The sequence below is a fragment of the Kogia breviceps genome, chromosome 7 (assembly GCF_026419965.1).
Source record: "Kogia breviceps isolate mKogBre1 chromosome 7, mKogBre1 haplotype 1, whole genome shotgun sequence".
Taxonomy (NCBI): domain Eukaryota; kingdom Metazoa; phylum Chordata; class Mammalia; order Artiodactyla; family Physeteridae; genus Kogia; species Kogia breviceps.
The window spans coordinates 23,318,428-23,335,842 of record NC_081316.1 but is presented as its reverse complement, the minus strand read 5'-3'; the positions used below and the strand labels follow the sequence as shown (position 1 = coordinate 23,335,842).

Genomic DNA, 17,415 nt, shown 5'->3' with positions numbered 1-17,415 from the left:
TGGGTAAACAGCAAGGAGCGTAATTGCTGGATCCCATGGTAAGTGTATGTAGTTTTCTAAGAAATTGCCAAACTGTCTTCCAAAGTGGCTGTACCATTTTGCATTCTCATCAGCAGTGAATGAGAGTTCTTGCTCTACATCCTTATCAGCATTTGGTGTTGTGATTGTTCAGATTTTGGCCATTCTAATAGGTGTGTTGTGGTATCTCGGTGTTGTTTTAATTTGCATTTCCCTAATGACATATAATGTTGAGAATCTTTCCAATGCTTGTCTGTCACCTGTATATCTTCTTTGATGAGATGTCTGTTCAGGTCATTGGCTCATTTTTAAATTGGGGTTTCTTATTGTTGAGTTTTAAGAGTTCTTTGTATATGTTGATAACAGTCCTTTATCAGGTGTGTTTTCTTCCAGTCTGTGTCTTGCCTTCTCATTCTCTTAAGTGTCATTCTCAGAGAACAAGTTTTTTAATTTTAATGAAGTCCAGCTTATCGATTATTTCTTTCATGGATGGTGTCTTTGGAATTGTATCTAAAAAGTCATCACCATACCCAAGGTCATCTATGTTATCTTCTAGGAGTTTTATAGTTTTGCATTTTACATTTAGGTCCGTGATTATTTTGAATTAATTTTTGTGAAAGATGTAAGTAAGATCCCCGGCTAGATTCTTTTTTTTTTTTTTTTTTTTTTTTTGCATGTGGACGTCCAGTTGTTTCAGCATCATTTGTTAAAAAGACTGTGTTTTCTCCATTTGTATTGCCTGTGCTCCTTTGTTCAAGATCAGATGACTGTATTTATGTGGATCTATTTATGGGCTCTGTTCTGTTCCACTGATATATTTGCTTGTTCTTTCAGCAATACCACACTGTCTTGATTACTGTAGCTTTATAGTAAGTCTTGAAGTTGGGTAGTGTCAGTCTTCTGACTTTGTTCTTTTTCTTCAGTATTGTATTGACTGTTATGGGGCTTTTACCTCTCCATGTAAACTTTAGAATCAGTTTGTTAATATCCATAAAAAAACTTGGTGGGATTTTGATTGGGACTGCATTGAATTCATAGATCAAGTTGGGAAGAACTGACATCTTGACAATTTTCAGTCTTCCTGTCTATGAACATGGACTGTCTTTACTTTTTTTTCCTCCTTTGATTTCTTTCATTTTAGTTTTCCTCATATAGATTTTATACATATTTTGTTTGATTTGTACCTAAGTATTTCATTTTTGGGATACTAATATAAATGGTATTGTGTTTTGTGTGTTTTTGTTTGTTTGTTTGTTTGCGGTACCCGGGCCTCTCACTGTTGTGGCCTCTCCCGTTGTGGAGCACAGGCTCCGGACGCGCAGGTTCAGCGGCCATGGCTCACGGGCCTAGCCGCTCCGCGGCATGTGGGATTTTCCCGGACCGGGGCATGAACCCGTGTCCCCTGCATCGGCAGGCGGACTCTCAACCACTGCGCCACCAGGGAAGCCCGGTATTGTGTTTTTAAATTCAAATTCCGTTTGTTCACTGATGGTATATATAGGGAAGTGATTGACTTTCATATATTAGCTCTATATCTGGCAACTTTGTCATAACTGCTTATTAGTTCCAGGAGCTTTTTTTGATGATTCTTTTGGATTTTCTACATAGATGATCATATCAGTTGTGAACAAAGGCTGTTTTATTTCTACCTTCTCAACCTGTAAACCTTTTATTTCCCTTTGTCTTTTGAAAAGGAGTAGTGAGAGGAAACATACTTACCTTGTTTTTGATCTTAGCAGGAAAAGTCTAGTTTCTCACCATTAAGTATGATGTTAGCTGTAGATTTTTTGTATATTTTTTATGAAGTTGAGAAAGTTCTCTGTTCCTAGTTTGCTGATGGTTTTTTATCATAAATGGACATTAGATTTTGTCAGGAGCTTTTTTTGCATCTACTGATATGATCATGTGATTTTTCTTCTTTAGCCTGTTGATGGTAGATCATATGAACTGGTTTTCAAATGTTGAACCAGCCTTGCATACCCAGGATAAATCCCACTTAGTCGTGGTATATAATAATTCCTTTTATACATTGTTGGATTCGATTTGCTAATATCTTACTGAGGACTTAATGTCATTTTGAGCCATATTTCTTTAAAAAAATTACTCTTCAAGAAAAGATAAGTGTTACACATTATTGTAGAAAATTTGGACTGAAAAGTAGTAAAAAAAGTAAAGTACCCTTAATTCCAGCACTCAGAGATAACCACTCTCCAACATTTTGGTATATTTCTTATAGTCTTTTATAATACAAATAATAATACAGCAGCAGTAAATATCATATTACTTTATTGAGTGCATACGTGAAGTAACTAAGTGATAACTGAGGTAGAGATCCCATGGTACTCTTAACCAAATGAGGAAAGGAGGTAAAGTAGATACAAATGACTGCTTTTGTCTAGAGGCTGCTGATGAAGATGAGAAAAATGGTTTGGGAAGAGATTAAATGTTCATTTTAATAACCTTTTCTCTACCCTTCTCAACACCCCATTGTAAAATCCAAGCAATCCAGGCTTCTAACCACGTTGTCAGGAAAATGTTTGCCATCCCTCAGAATGTTGGTAATAGAATGTAGTTCACAGTTTTTGTTTTTTTCATAGGTCTTATCTGCTGTGTTTCTAGCCTGTTGGATAATTTCCCAAGCCTTAGGAGTGGACAGTTGTTTTATTCACAAATAGTGGCTCTTCCACTCATACACAAAAGACACGGGAAATGGGAGATCCAGCCATCCACTGAAAAAGGACTCTGTCCTACTTGTTGATGAAGCTCTTCCCTTGTGTACCCTCACTGGAGCCTGGCAGAGGTTTGCAAGGAGCTCTCTCGAGGTAAAATGCCAGAAATCCCAGGCTATACAGAAGGCTTAACTTTGAGATTTCCTACCTGGAAGTTTCCATGGACACTGGCATGCTGAGAGGGTGCCATGCTGTGGGAGTGAGGACAGATTGCAGCATTGAAAAAGTTCCATTTTCTGCTTTTTTATTATACTCGTTTAGAATAGTAGCCATTCAGAAGAGGAAAAGGGGAGTAAAAATGGACTTTTTCACCTTTGGGGAGGTATTTAGCATCTTCACACTCTTTCATGCACTTCACAATTTTTTTAGTCATTTTTGGAATGGGTTCCTTTAAAGTTACTTGCAGGAAATTTGGCTAAGAGAACAAGTATTTATGAAAGCTTCAATCATTGTAGACTCAGATGCTTTTCCTTTGTGTAGCTTCCTGTTCCTGACCCTGTTCCATCTTTCTCAGTTCATCTCAGCAATGCTTTTCTGGAACAAATCTTTCTTAAGCCATCATGCTTTCTAGCTATTATGCTTGTTGTTTTTATAATCTGCCTATAATAAAAATGTAAATAAAACCTTGGTTTCCTACAGGCCAGCTAGCTAGGAGGTAATGGCTTTCAGCCTATGTCAAACACATTGAATGCTGGTGTTTTTTAAGTACAAGCTCTTAATTCAAGGTTTTATGTATTTAATTATGTGTGTGTTAATTTAAAGTGCCAGTCTGCATGCCTCTTGGGTCTGGTCTAGCTTAGAAATATTAACTGTAAGAGCATATAGAAAGTACCGTGGAATGAGACTTAGCTCTTCAAATGTATATCCTTTATCCCAAGATTCACTTCAGGGGAACCACATCCTAGTGGGGATAACAACAGACGCAACCTGTTAACTGAAGAAATATCTCAGTTAAGAAGAAATAAATATGAAGAACCTGAAGCAGGCAGAAAGGGATCATTAGAGGCAATGTGTTATAGGAGGAACTACACTGACTAGACCAGAGGAAAGTTGGTTTCTAAACCATACTTTGTTACTGTACCTCTCTGGGACCTTTTTTTTTCCCCAACCTGTAAAGTTGGACTCACCTCTAGTAAGAACTATCAGATGTTCACTAGTTAGTTCTGACGATTCACAAATAAGCTGCTTATTTTTTCAAATTACAATGCTGTGTTTAAGTAATTTTAGAAAATGCTATATTTAAGTAATAGTTGCTTTTCACCTAATGCAACCGTAACGAAGATATGTCAACTTGCTTACAACGTAGGGCTTTAAAGTTTTAACAACTTAGGCACCAGTCAATTGACCAAAGAGAACAAACTCTTTTTATGGTTTTGTTTGTGTAGAGCAGCGGTCCCCAACCTTTTAGGCAACAGGGAGCAGTTTCGTGGAAGACAGTTTTTCCATGGACTGGTGAGGGGGGAGTGATTTCAGGATGATTCAAGCACATTACATTTATTGTGCACTTTATTTCTGTTATTATTACATTGTGATATATAATGAAATAATTATACAACTCACCATGATGTAGAATCAGTGGGAGCCCTGAGCTTGTTTTCACTTGCCCCTCACCGATAGGGCTTTGATATGAGTCTGCAAGCAATTGATTTATTATGGTCTCTGTGCAGTCAAGCCTCTCTGCTAATGATCATCTGTATTTGCAGCCACTCCCCAGCGCTAGCATCACCGCCTCAGCTCCACCTCAGATCATCAGTCATTAGATTCTCATAAGGAGCGAGCAACCTAGACCCCTCGCGTGTGCAGTTCACAGTAGGGTTCGCGCTCCTATGAGAATCTAATGCTGCCGCTGATCTACAGGAGGCGGAGCTCAGGTGGTAATGCAAGCAATGGGGAGCGGCTGTAAATACAGATGAAGCTTTGTTTGCTCATCTGCCCACCGCTCACCTCCTGCTGTGCAACCCGGTTCCTAACTGGGATTCTGAGGACCCCTGCTGTGGAGGACCCAGGTCTCTCAGGTGTGATTTTCCTGGAGAGCACTACCAGTGCCCTAGGAAGTACTTCAGGAGGAAGGGGATATTCTTCTTTTAACTGGAGTGGTTTTACTTTTGGTTCTGTTATACTTTGGGGTTCTACATTTAGACTTTGTTTGGGGCAAGGGAAGTTCTGTGGCTTTAAAAAGATTTGACAATTACTAGTAGATCCTAATTTAAAAAAGGAACCTTTTACATCACCAGTTTTATCATTCTGTGATATATCCAGCTTTCTCTCTTCTCTGCTTGTGAAGAATTTTCTCTGTGGACATAACTCATGTGTGGTATAGTCAAGAGTATGGGACTGTCACTCGCACCTTTGGGGAGCTGTAGTATAAAGGCTGAAGAAGTTCTAGGAAACCTAGTCAAATGATGTCAGTGGCTCCCAACTAGCAGGTGCTGATGCAAAGGGCCTGCTGCTCCTGGAGAACGGTTAAGTTTATAGCAGGGTGGAGTTTTAATGATGAGGTGAAGTGAAACCTGAAAGGGAGTTTTGTAATCTGTTTCATTCCTGCCATTGGTAGGAGTTCTTTCTCCAGAGTACTCAACCTACCACTTGCCTAATCCCCCAGGGTGTCTCTCCGTTGGGCTCTGGATTTAAATAAATGCCGTGACCCAGAATTTGTTCTTGCCATTTTGAACTAGGTTGGAGAATACCTGTCTGTTGATTAGTAGAGAACTGGAGTGAGAAGGCAGCATAAAATTTTTATAGAGTAAAGTATTCTGCTTTCAATTCTCATTTGTGGCCTGATCTGTATAAAAATAAATTGCATAAAATAAAGGTTGAAAGACCTGTGTAAAGTAAAGGAAAATAGAGAATTTAATTTTTAAAAACCATGATTTATTCACCTACTGCAGTGTAGTCCCCACCTTTCCTGACTGTAATGTCAGCTTCCTAACTTCAAATCACATGTGTATGTGATGTCTAGTGAGTCAGTTTTTATTATGCTGTTCATTTTTAGTCACTTGGAAGAGCTTTTCTTAGGAATTCAGAAAAGTTCACCCCTTAGCTAAAACTTCCTAGGTTAGTCTCTAAGAGAAGTTCCTAGGTCTTACAAGACCAAATTTACTTCAAGGGTAGAGATCCAGGTCCACTGATAAATGATCACCATAAAGCATAACAGCCTTGAAATATACACACTAAAAATAAAAAGGAATTATATAAATAAACACAAATCACAGTTCTCAATCTGATAAAGAACTTGCCGGGACATTAATAACATTTAACACTCCCCCTCCCCTTTTCTTTAGCACCAGGGAGAGTACCTGCAAAGAGTATATGAATTCATGAGGGCTTATGTCACTTAGTCACTTGATATGTGAATGGATACATGTCCTACGGGCCTTATTTTGCATTGACGTTTTATGGCACTGTCACAAAAGATGCTTAAAGTATCAAGCCTATTTCAGTTTTTAAGAGGCTAATAAAAAATGGCCTCATCTTACCCTCTCCTTTAGTCTTTCTCTTTCTCAATCTCCTTTTTAGGTTTTCCCAGTTAGACTTCTCTTCTGACAGACTGTTGCAGTGAACAGAGCACCAGACTGGGAGCAAGAAGATTGCTTTCTTTCTGTGAAAGAAAGGGGTTCACTTAGATGACAACTACTTTCTCTTTTAGCTCTAAAATTCTCTATTGGCTTTTGTCCTTTGGTCTACTGTTCTACCTCTTCCCTGTTTCCTACCTCAGCTACTCAATATGCATAGTTGTTTAAAAGTATTCATAAAATAAACATGGTTATGAGGAAACATTAATAAGTGTAGTTATTGGCAAGATGTGGAGTTTAGAAGTTCTTTTTTTTTTTTTTTTTTTTTTTTTTTTTTGCGGTACGTGGGCCTCTCACTGTTGTGGCCTCTTCCGCTGCAGAGCGCAGGCTCAGCGGCTATGGCTCACGGGCCCAGCCGCTCCACGGCATGTGGGATCTTCCCGGACCGGTGCACAAACCCATGTCCCCTGCATTGGCAGGCGGATCCTCAACCACAGCGCCACCAGAGAAGCCCAGAAGTTCTTATTTTGGTAGTTTCTCATTTTGTTTGCCTTATGCCCTAGCCAAATACAGCGTAGAGTCATATTTTAACTATTGCATAGTTGTTGTTGCAAAATAAAACAGTAATATATTTTCACCCATCAGAGAGTAAAGATTTAAAAACTTGATCATATCCAATATCAGTAAAGGTGTAGGAAAATGCTTACTTTCACACATTGTTGTGGGAGTGTAATTGGTGCATCCTTTTTTGGAGGGCAGTTTGGCAGTATCAGTCAGTACTTTTAGAATATATAAATTAATTCAGTGACTCCAAAGGTTTCTAAAGAAATTCATGTACAGATATTAAGAGGTATAGCCAATGATGTTCATTGCTGTATTGTTCATGAAAGCAAAAATTTGGAAATATCCTGTATTTCCATTAAGAAGGGAAATATTTAATGGATATATTTATCCTTTTCTCTCTCTATATAAATATCCGTGTCTGTGTATACCTGTATCATACAGACATTAAAAATAATACAATGAATGAAGTTGCTCTGTATGTACTAACATATTTTAAGTAGAAAAGCAAAACACAGAACCATATGGTCACTATGATCCATTTACATAAAAACAACATAATTGTCTGTATACATACAGGTATACCTTGTTTTACTGTGCTTCACTTTATTGTGCCTTGCAGATAACTTTGTCTTACAAATTGAAGGTTTATAGCAACCCTACATCCAGCAGTGCTATTTTTCTAATAGCATTTGCTCACTTCCCTGTGTCACATTTTGGTAGTTCTTGTAGTATTTCAAACTTTTTCATTATTATTGTGTTTGTTATGTTGATCTGTGATCAGTGATCTTGATGGTACCATTGCAAAAAAATTATGACTCTCTGAAGGCTCAAATGAAGGTTAGCATTTTTTAGCAATGAAGTATTTTTAATTAAGGTATGTACATTTTTGTAGACATAATGCTATTGCATACTTAATAGACTACAGTATAGTATAAACCACCTTTTTTTTTTGCAGTAAGCGGGCCTCTCACTGTTGTGGCCTCTCCCATTGCGGAGGACAGGCTCCGGATGCGCAGGCTCAGCGGCCATGGCTCACAGGCCTAGCCGCCCCGCGGCATGTGGGATCTTCCCAGACCGGGGCACGAACCCTTGTCCCCTGCATCGGCAGGTCGACTCTCAACCACTGCGCCACCAGGGAAGCCCTAAACATAACTTTTATATGTACTGGGAAACCAAAAAACTGTGTGCCTCTGTTTATTATAATATTCATTTTACCATGGTGGTCTAGAACAGAACCCACAGTGTCTCCAAGGTATGCCTGTATATGAATTGATATATAACTAAAACAGAAAAATGGCTGGAAGGGCATGTATCAAACTGTTAACAGTAATTACCCCCTGAGGAGGAAAATGGTATTGGGATAGAGAGAGAAGAGGAATTTCTTTTTATTTTTTTTATACACCCATCTATTAAATTTTTAAAAAGTAATCACATATTACTGGTATAAAAATAAACAAAGGAGAGATTGGAACCAAGATGGTGGAGTAGAAGGACGTGCTCTCACTCCTTCTTGCGAGAACACCAGAATCACAGCTAGCTGCTGGACAGTCATCGACAGGAAAACACTGGAACTCACCAAAAAAGATACCCCACATCCAAAGACAAAGGAGAAGCCACAATGAGATGGTAGAAGGGGTGCAATCACAGTAAAATCAAATCCCAAAACTGCTGGGTGGGTGACTCACAGAGTAGAGAACACTTATACCACAGAAGTCCACCCACTGGAGTGAAGGTTCTGAGCCCCACATCAGGCTTCCCAACCTGGGGGTCCGGCAACAGGAGGAGGAATTCCTAAAGAATCAGACTTTCAAGGCTACTGGGATTTGATTGCAGGACTTCAACAGAACTGGGAGAATGAGACTCCACTCTTGGAGGGCACACACAAAGTAGTGTGCACATCGGGACCCAGGGGAAGGAGCAGTGACCCCAGGGGAGACTGAACCAGACCTACCTGCCAATGTTGGAGGGTCTCCTGCAGAGGCAGGGGGAGGGTGTGTCTCACTGTGGGGACAAGGACACTGGCAGCAGAAGCTCTGGGAAGTACTCCTTGGCATGAGCCCTCCCAGAGCCCGCCATTAGCCCCATCAAAGAGCCCGGGTAGGCTCCCAGTGTTGGGTTGCCTCAGGCCAAACAACCAACAGGGACGGAACCCAGCCCCACCCATCAGCAGTCAAGTGGATTAAAGTTTTACTGAGCTCTGCCCACCAGAGGAACAGTCAGCTCTACCCACCACCAGTCACTCCCATCAGGAAACTTGCATAACTTAGATAGCCCCATCCACCAGAGGGCAAACAGCAGAAGCAAGAAGAACTACAATCCTGCAGCCTGTGGAACAAAAACCACATTCACAGAAAGATAGACAAGATGAAAAGGCAGAGGGCTATGTACCAGATGAAGGAACAAGATAAAACCCAAGAAAAACAACTAAATGAAGTAGAGATAGGAAACCTTCCAGAAAAAGAATTCAGAATAAAGATAGTGAAGATGATCCAGGACCTCAGAAAAAGAATGGGGGCAAAGATTGAGAAGATTCAAGAAATGTTTAACAAAGACCTAGAAGAATTACAGAACAAACAGAGATGAACAATACAATAGCTGAAATGAAAACTACAAGGAATCAGTAGCAGAAAAACTGAGGCAGAATGGGTAAGTGACCTGGAAGACAGAATGGTAGAATTCACTGCTGCGGAACAGAATAAAGAAAAAAGAATGAAAAGAAATGAAGACAGCCTAAGAGACCTCTGGGACAACACTAAATGCAACAACATTCGCATTATAGGGGTCCTAGAAGAAGAGAGAGAGAAAGGACTCGAGAAAATATTTGAAGAGATTATACTCGAAAACTTCCTTAACATGGGAAAGGAAATAGCCACCCAAGTCCAGGAAGTGCAGAGAGTCCCATACAGGATAAACCCAAGGAGAAACACTCCGAGACACATAGTAATCAAATTGGGAAAAATTAAAGACAAGGAAAAATTATTAAAAGCAGCAAGGGAAAAGTGACAAATAACATACAAGGGAACTCCCATAAGGTTAACAGCCGATTTCTCAGCAGAAACTCTACAAGCCAGAAGGGAGTGGCATGATATACTTAAAGGGATGAAAGGGAAGAACCTACAACCAAGGTTACTCTACCTGGCAAGGATCTCATTCAGATTCGATGGAAAAATCAAAAGTGTTATAGACAAGCAAAAGCTAAGAGAATTCACCACCAAACCAGCTCTACAACAAATGCTAAAGGAACTTCTCTAAGTGGGATACACAAGAGAAGAAAAGGACCTACAAAAGCAAACCCAAAACAATTAAGAAAATGGTAATAGGAACATACATATCGATAATTACCTTAAACGTGAATGGATTAAATGCTCCAACCAAAAGACAGGCTTGCTGAATGAATACAAAAGCAAGACCCATATATATGCTGTCTACAAAAGACCCGTTTCAGACCTGCGGACACATTCCAACTGAAAGTGAGGGGATGGAAAAAGATATTCCGTGCCAATGGAAATAAAAAGAAAGCAGGAGTAGAAATACTCATATCAGATAAAATAGACTTTAAAATAAAGAATGTTACAAGAGACAAGGAAGGGCACTACGAAATGATCAAGGGATCAATTCAAAAAGAAGACATAAGAATTATAAATATATATGCACCCAACATGGGAGCACCTCAATACATAAGGAAACTAACAGCTATAAAAGAGGAAATTGACAGTAACACTGTCGATTTAGTAGTAGTGGGGGACTTTAACACCTCACTTACACCAATGGACAGATCATCCAAAATGAAAATAAATAAGGAAACAGAAGCTTTAAATGACACAATAGACCAGATAGATTTAATTGATATTTATAGGACATTCCATCCTAAAACAGCAGATTATACTTTCTTCTCAAGTGCGCACAGAACATTCTCCAGGATAGATCACAGCTTGGGTCACAAATCAAGCCTCAGTATATTTAAGAAAATTAAAATCATATCAAGCATCTTTTCTGACCACAACGCTACAAAATTAGACATGAATTACAGGGAAAATAAAACATAAAAAACGCAAACACATGGAGGCTAAACAATATGTTACTAAATAACCAAGAGATCACTGAAGAAATCAAAGAGAAGTCAAAAAATACCTAGGGACAAATGACAATGAAAACACAACAATCCAAAACCTATGGGATGCAGCAAAAGCAGTTCTAAGAGGGAAATTTATAGCTATACAAGCCTACCTTAAGAAATAAGAAAAATCTCAAACAATCTAACGTTACACCTAAAGGAACTAGAGAAAGAAGAACAAACAAAACCCAAAGTTAGCAGAGGAAAGAAATCATAAAGATCAGAGCAGAAATAAATGCAATAGAAACAAAGAAAACAATAGCAAAGATGAATAAAACTAAAAGCTGGTTCTTTGAGAAAATAAACAAAATTGATAAACCATTAGCCAGACTCATCAAGAAAAAGAGGGAGAGGATTCAAATCAATAAAATTAGAAATGAAAAAGGAGAAGTTACAGCAGACACTGTGGAAATACAAAGCATCCTAAGAGACTACTACAAGCAACTCCATGCCAATAAAATGGACAACCTGGAAGAAATGGACAAGTTCTTTGAAAGGTATAACCTTCCAAGACTGAAGCAGGAAGAAATAGAAAATATGAACAGACCGATCACAAGTAATGAAATTGAAACTGTGATTAACAATCTTCCAACAAACAAAAGTCCAGGACCAGATGGCGTCACAGGTGAATTCTATCAAACATTTAGAGAAGAGCTAACAGCCATCCTTCTCAAACTCTTCCAAAAACTTGCAGAGGAAGGAACACTCCCAAACTCCTTCTATGAGGCCACCGTCACCCTGATACGAAAACCAGACAAAGATACTACAAAAAAAGAAAATTACAGACCAGTATCACTGATGAATGTAGATGCAAATATCCTCAACAAAATACTAGCACACAGAATCCAACAACACATTAAAAGGGTCATACACCATGATCAAGTGGGATTTATCCCAGGGATGTAAGGATTCTTCAATATATGCAAATCAATCAATGTGGTACACCATATTAACAAATTGAAAAAGAAAAACCGTATGACCATCTCAATAGACGCAGGAAAAGCTTTTGACAAAATTCCACACCCATTTATGATAAAAACTCTCCAGAAAGTGGGCATAGAAGGAACCTATCTCAACATAATAAAGACCATATTCAACAAACCCACAGCAAACGTCATACATGGTGAAAAACTGAAAGCATTTCCTCAAAGATCAGGAACAAGAGAAGGATGTCCACTCTCACCACTATTATTCAACGTAGTTTTGGAACTCCTAGCCACGGCAATCAGAGAAGGAAAAGAAATAGAAGGAATACAAATTGGAAAAGAAGAAGTAAAACTGTCACTGTTTGCAGATGCAATGATACTATACATAGAGAATCCTAAAGATGCCACCAGAAAACTACTAGAGCTAATCAGTGAATTTGGTAAAGTTGCAGGATACAAAATTAATGCACAGAAATCTCTTGTATTCCTATACACTAATGATGAAAAATCTGAAAGAGAAATTCAGGAAACACTCCCATTTACCATTGCAACAAAAAGAATAAAATACCTAGGAATAAACCTACCTAGGGAGACAAAAGACCTGTATGCAGAAAACTATAAGACACTGATTAAAGAAATTAAAGATGATACCAATAGATGGAGAGGTATACCATGTTCTTGGATTGGAAGAATCAATATTGTGAAAATGACTATACTACCCAAAGCAATCTACAGATTCAATGCAATCCCTGTCAAATTACCAATGGCATTTCTAACATAACTAGAACAAAACATGTTAAAATTTGTACAGAGACACAAAAGACCCCGAATAGCCAAAGCAGTCTTGAGGGAAAAAAAGCAGAGCTGGAGGAATCAGAGTCCCTGACTTCAGACTATACTATAAAGCTACAGTAATGAAGACAATATGGTACTGGCACAAAAGCAGAAACATAGATCAATGGAACAAGATAGAAAGCCCAGAGATGAACCCATGCAGCTATGATCAACTAATCTATGACAAAGGAGGCAAGGATATACAATGGAGAAAAGACAGTCTCTTCAATAAGTGGTGCTCCGAAAACTGGGTGTAAAAGAATGAAATTAGAACACTCCCTAACACCATACACAAAAATATACTCTAAATGGATTAGAGACCTAAATGTAAGACCAGACACTATAAAACTCTTGGAGGAAGACATTGGAAGAACACTCTTTGACATAATCACAGCAAGATCTTTTTTGATCCACCTCCTAGAGTAATGGAAAGAAAAAGAAAAAGAAACAAATGGGACCTAATGAAACTTCAAAGCTTTTGCACAGCAAAGGAAACCATAAACAAGACGAGAAGACACCCCTCAGAATGGGAGAAAATATTTTCAAATGAATCAACAGACAAAGGATTAATCTCCAGAATATATAAACAGCTCATGCAGCTCACTATTAAAAAGACAAACAACCCAATCCCCACATGGGCAGAAGACCTAAATAGAGAAATGCAAATCAAAACTACAACGAGGTATCACCTCACACCAGTTAGAATGGGCATCATCAGAAAATCTACAAACAAATGCAGGAGAGGGTGTGGAGAAAAGGGAACCCTCTTGCACTGTTGGTGGGAATGTAAATTGATAGAGCCACTATGGAGAACAGTATGGAGGTTCCTGAAAAAAACTACAAATAAAACTACCATATGATCCAGCAATCCCACTACTGGGCATATACCCAGAGAAAACCATAATTCAAAAAGACACATGCACCCCAATGTTCATTGCAGCACTATTTACAATAGCCAGGTCATGGAAGCAACCTATATGCCCACCGACAGATGAATGGATAAAGAAGTTGTGGTACAGATGTACAATGGAATATTACTCAGCCATAAAAAGGAGCGAAATTGGGTCATTTGTTGAGACGTGCATGGATCTAGAGACTGTCATACAGAGTGAAGTAAGTCAGAAAGAGAAAAACAAATATCATGTATTAACGCATATGTGTGGAACCTAGAAAAATGGTACAGATGAACTGGTTTGCAGGGCAGAAATAGAGACACAGATGTAGAGAACAAACATATGGACACCAAGGGGGGAAAGCCATGGGGGGGCCATGGTGGTGGTGTGATGAATTGGGAGATTGGGATTGACATGTATACACTGATGTGGATAAAACTGATGACTAATAAGAACCTGCTGTATAAAAAAATAAATAAAATAAAATTTAAAAAATAAATAAACCAAGGAAAAAGTAAAAAGGAAAGATAAGGAATTACCTCCTAAAGAATGAAAAAGGCAAGGAAGATTAGCAGGAAATTCATCAACGATATTAGAGGAACATTGTTCAGAGGATATTCCCAAAACTTCACGATCACTTAGGACCCATGGTTGGTTTGTGTTTTGGCCAGGGCTGCCCAGCACTTAAAATAATAGCTCTACTCTTCCATTTCTTTGTGTGTCCAACTTATTCTTAATTGTCTTTTCTACAGGTAACCCGGGACCAGATGAAGGTGTTTATACAGCAGGAATTTAAGAAAGTTCAAAAAGTGATTGCTGATGAGGAGCAGAAGGCCCTTCATTTAGTGGACATCCAGGAAGCAATGGCCACAGCTCATGTGACTGAGATACTGGCAGACATCCAGTCCCATATGGATAGATTGATGACTCAGATGGCCCAAGCCAAGGAACAACTTGATACCTCTAATGAATCAGCTGAGCCAAAGGCAGAGGTAAAGGAGAATGCCTATAATAATTAGCATAAGAAATAGGCAGAAACTGACTGCCATGTTTGTTAATTCTGGAAATTCCCCATTTTGGTACCTAAACATGAATAGATTGAAAGCTTAGATAGGATATAAGTGTTTAGATTGGTGTTTGGAAGTACAGGCTGCTAGGGCCTGTGCTCAGCAACTAGGCCTAGCAGAATATGTGTACACCGTGACTTAAAGGAGTATAGTCAGCGGGGCAAATACTATTCACAGTTTATGAGGGGAGCCAGAAATCACAGCTGGAGAAGAGGGCAATTGGCAGATCTCAAGTTGTGAAATGAGCCTGTAAATGTGGGCTGAGTGAGAGTAAGTCAGGAAGTGGAGCATAAAGCAGGCCAAAATAAAAGATTTTGGAGTGATTCTGTGAATAGTAAAAAGGTGCCTCAGTCTGGCTTTTATATGGAGCTAACTGCATAAATTGGGAGCATAACTGTTAGATTAAGAGAGGCATGTGGGCTAGAGCATTGTGAGGATCAAAAAAAAGTATGAATGAAAGATACAAGGTAAATGTTGAATTACTGTTTTAGTCACAACATCCATTGTTATTTTGTATTAGGGATAAAACAATGTTAGATATTTTACCAAACAACATATTCAGGCATTTAGAATATTTCTAAAAAAAAAAATTTAAGATGGCCATTTTTTAAAAATATAAAACTTATATTTCAGGTACTGGGGAGAAGCTATTGTTTATGAGGTTTCATACCATTATGTTGAAAATTCTCGTCAAGCTCATGCCAGATAGGTTTAGGGTAGGCCCTTCTAGAAGAAAACGTAGGAGAGTCCTGTGAAGTTTCTAGGACAGCTGCTGACTCAGTGAGCTCAGCCTTAACTAACAGTTTTGCCTTGGCCCAGGAAAGCCTAGCCACAGAATAAACCAGCCAGCAGAAGAGCCACGGTATGATCCAGGAGGCAGGTACTGTCGGTGCTGTCCTGACAGGAAACGTAAGAGACCATTGGACAGTTATCTGCTTCACTTATCCAGGGTTCTTGATTAATTTTCATCGCTGTGTGAAAGGAATAGAATAGCTCTTGTTCTTTTCATTTCATCCTCCTGAGAATTAACAAAGTGTGTGCCTAAAGAAGTTTCTAGATAGGCAAGAGAGCATGTTATATTTATCATTTCATTTAATCCTTAATTTAGCATTCATTGTCTCCATTTTACAGATGGACTATTGAGATGTGGAGAACTGCAGTCATTGACTCAGTGGCATTTAGTTAGCAGAAAAGAGAGACAGGATTCAGTCCATCCTGTTCCCATGCCTGTGCTTTTTCCCTACTGTATGCTGTATACCAAACATCCCATTTATATCTGTGGGAAGACTAAGGATAATCAGTGCCCTCGATAGCCTTGCGTTCCTAAGACCTTTTACTCTGTGGAGGTGCTCACTTTGTGTCTTTTTAAAAAATTAATTAATTAATTTAAAAATTTTTATTTAATATTGGAGTAGATTTTGTGTCTTAAAAAGTTCAACCTAAACTCAAGGGATCATTGGCATAACTGTCCCCAATTCCCCTCAGATTGGACCTTCCACATTTATTCTGTGTGTTGTTTAGGTTGTTTTTTCAAAAATAAAGACTTCATTTTTAAAGACATCTCCCTCTCTTTTATTTTCATTTCAAAGAATGGATTTAGTCCCTCCCCAACATTAACTGTCCTTTAAGTACTTCAGTGACTCAACTGCACTATCCTTGTTAACTCTGATGGAATTACTCTCAGGGATATAAAGATGACAAAGCCTAAGTGCCAGGCAATGGACAAAATAAGCTATTAACAATGAGAAGTAGCATACATCCGGCTAGAGCTTTTACACAGAGCTGTTATTATCTAATAGCCTCTCGTTCCAGCTAATCTGGTAACTTATTGATCAGAGCAAATTTCCAGTACCTCTCTTTCACTCAACAGAGTTCTTTTCTTCTCTTTGCATGGTATAGATTTTTTAAAATTACCTGAATTTTTAATTTAATCAAAAGATCCCCCCCCCAAGATTTTACTGTGAAAATTTTCAAATGTACAGCAAAGTTGAAAGGATTTTTTACAGATTACACCCATATACCTGCACCAAGATTCTGCCATTAACAATTTACTATACTGATTCATTTTATATATATAGCCATCTTTCCAGCCTTCTACTCCTCAATGCATCTTATCTTTGCATTTGAAAACAAATTGCATCTTCTGGTTCTGAACAAGATGGAGTAAATGCATTTTCATTTTACTCTTTCCATTAATAACAGTAAAAATTTCTGGACAAAATACTAAGTCAGCTACCAGAAGACTCAAAAGTGGAGGAAAGATGGCAGACTGACCAGGGACCTTGGGATATGAGGAGCCACACAGCAATGAGTACCCTGGTGGGGGGCGGTTCTTGCTTCCTGTATATCCTGGCCTGGGTGCTCTGCAAACTGGAAATGCTAATGAGCATAGGCAAAAAGAACAACTCCAAGAAAAAGCTGGTCTCTAGCCAAAGGACTGGGAAAAGGGCGGTTCAGCTGAAGAGAAACCTTTTAATAATACCTGCATATTCTGGCAGTGAATCCCTTCCCAGCCCCAGTTGGCACCACAGTAGTGGAGACTATTTTATACCCTCTCCTATAGCAATGAGGTGTCACTTTTTTCTCCATGGAGCCTTTAGGTAAAAGTCTAACTTCTACCTGCCCCCTCAGAAGTGAACGGTGCCCACCTCCCATGGAGCCTGAAGGTGGAACTCTGACTTATACCCCTCCCCCACAGTAATAGGAAGGGAATAACAGCCCTCCCCTATGGGGACCGTGGATGGAGCTTTAACTCCTC

At 38.9% G+C, this 17,415-nt stretch overlaps 1 protein-coding gene across 5 annotated transcripts in view; it reads left to right on the top strand.

Moving 5' to 3' along the window:
• Window positions 1-17,415, top strand: part of TRIM44 (tripartite motif containing 44) — a 115,014-nt gene that overhangs the window by 36,621 nt on the left and 60,978 nt on the right. For all 5 annotated transcript variants that reach the window (XM_059069948.2, XM_067038012.1, XM_067038011.1 and 2 more), the window contains exon 3: window positions 14,343-14,582. In XM_059069948.2, coding sequence (XP_058925931.1) covers window positions 14,343-14,582 — 240 coding nt within the window. The remainder of the gene's footprint in view (window positions 1-14,342; window positions 14,583-17,415) is intronic.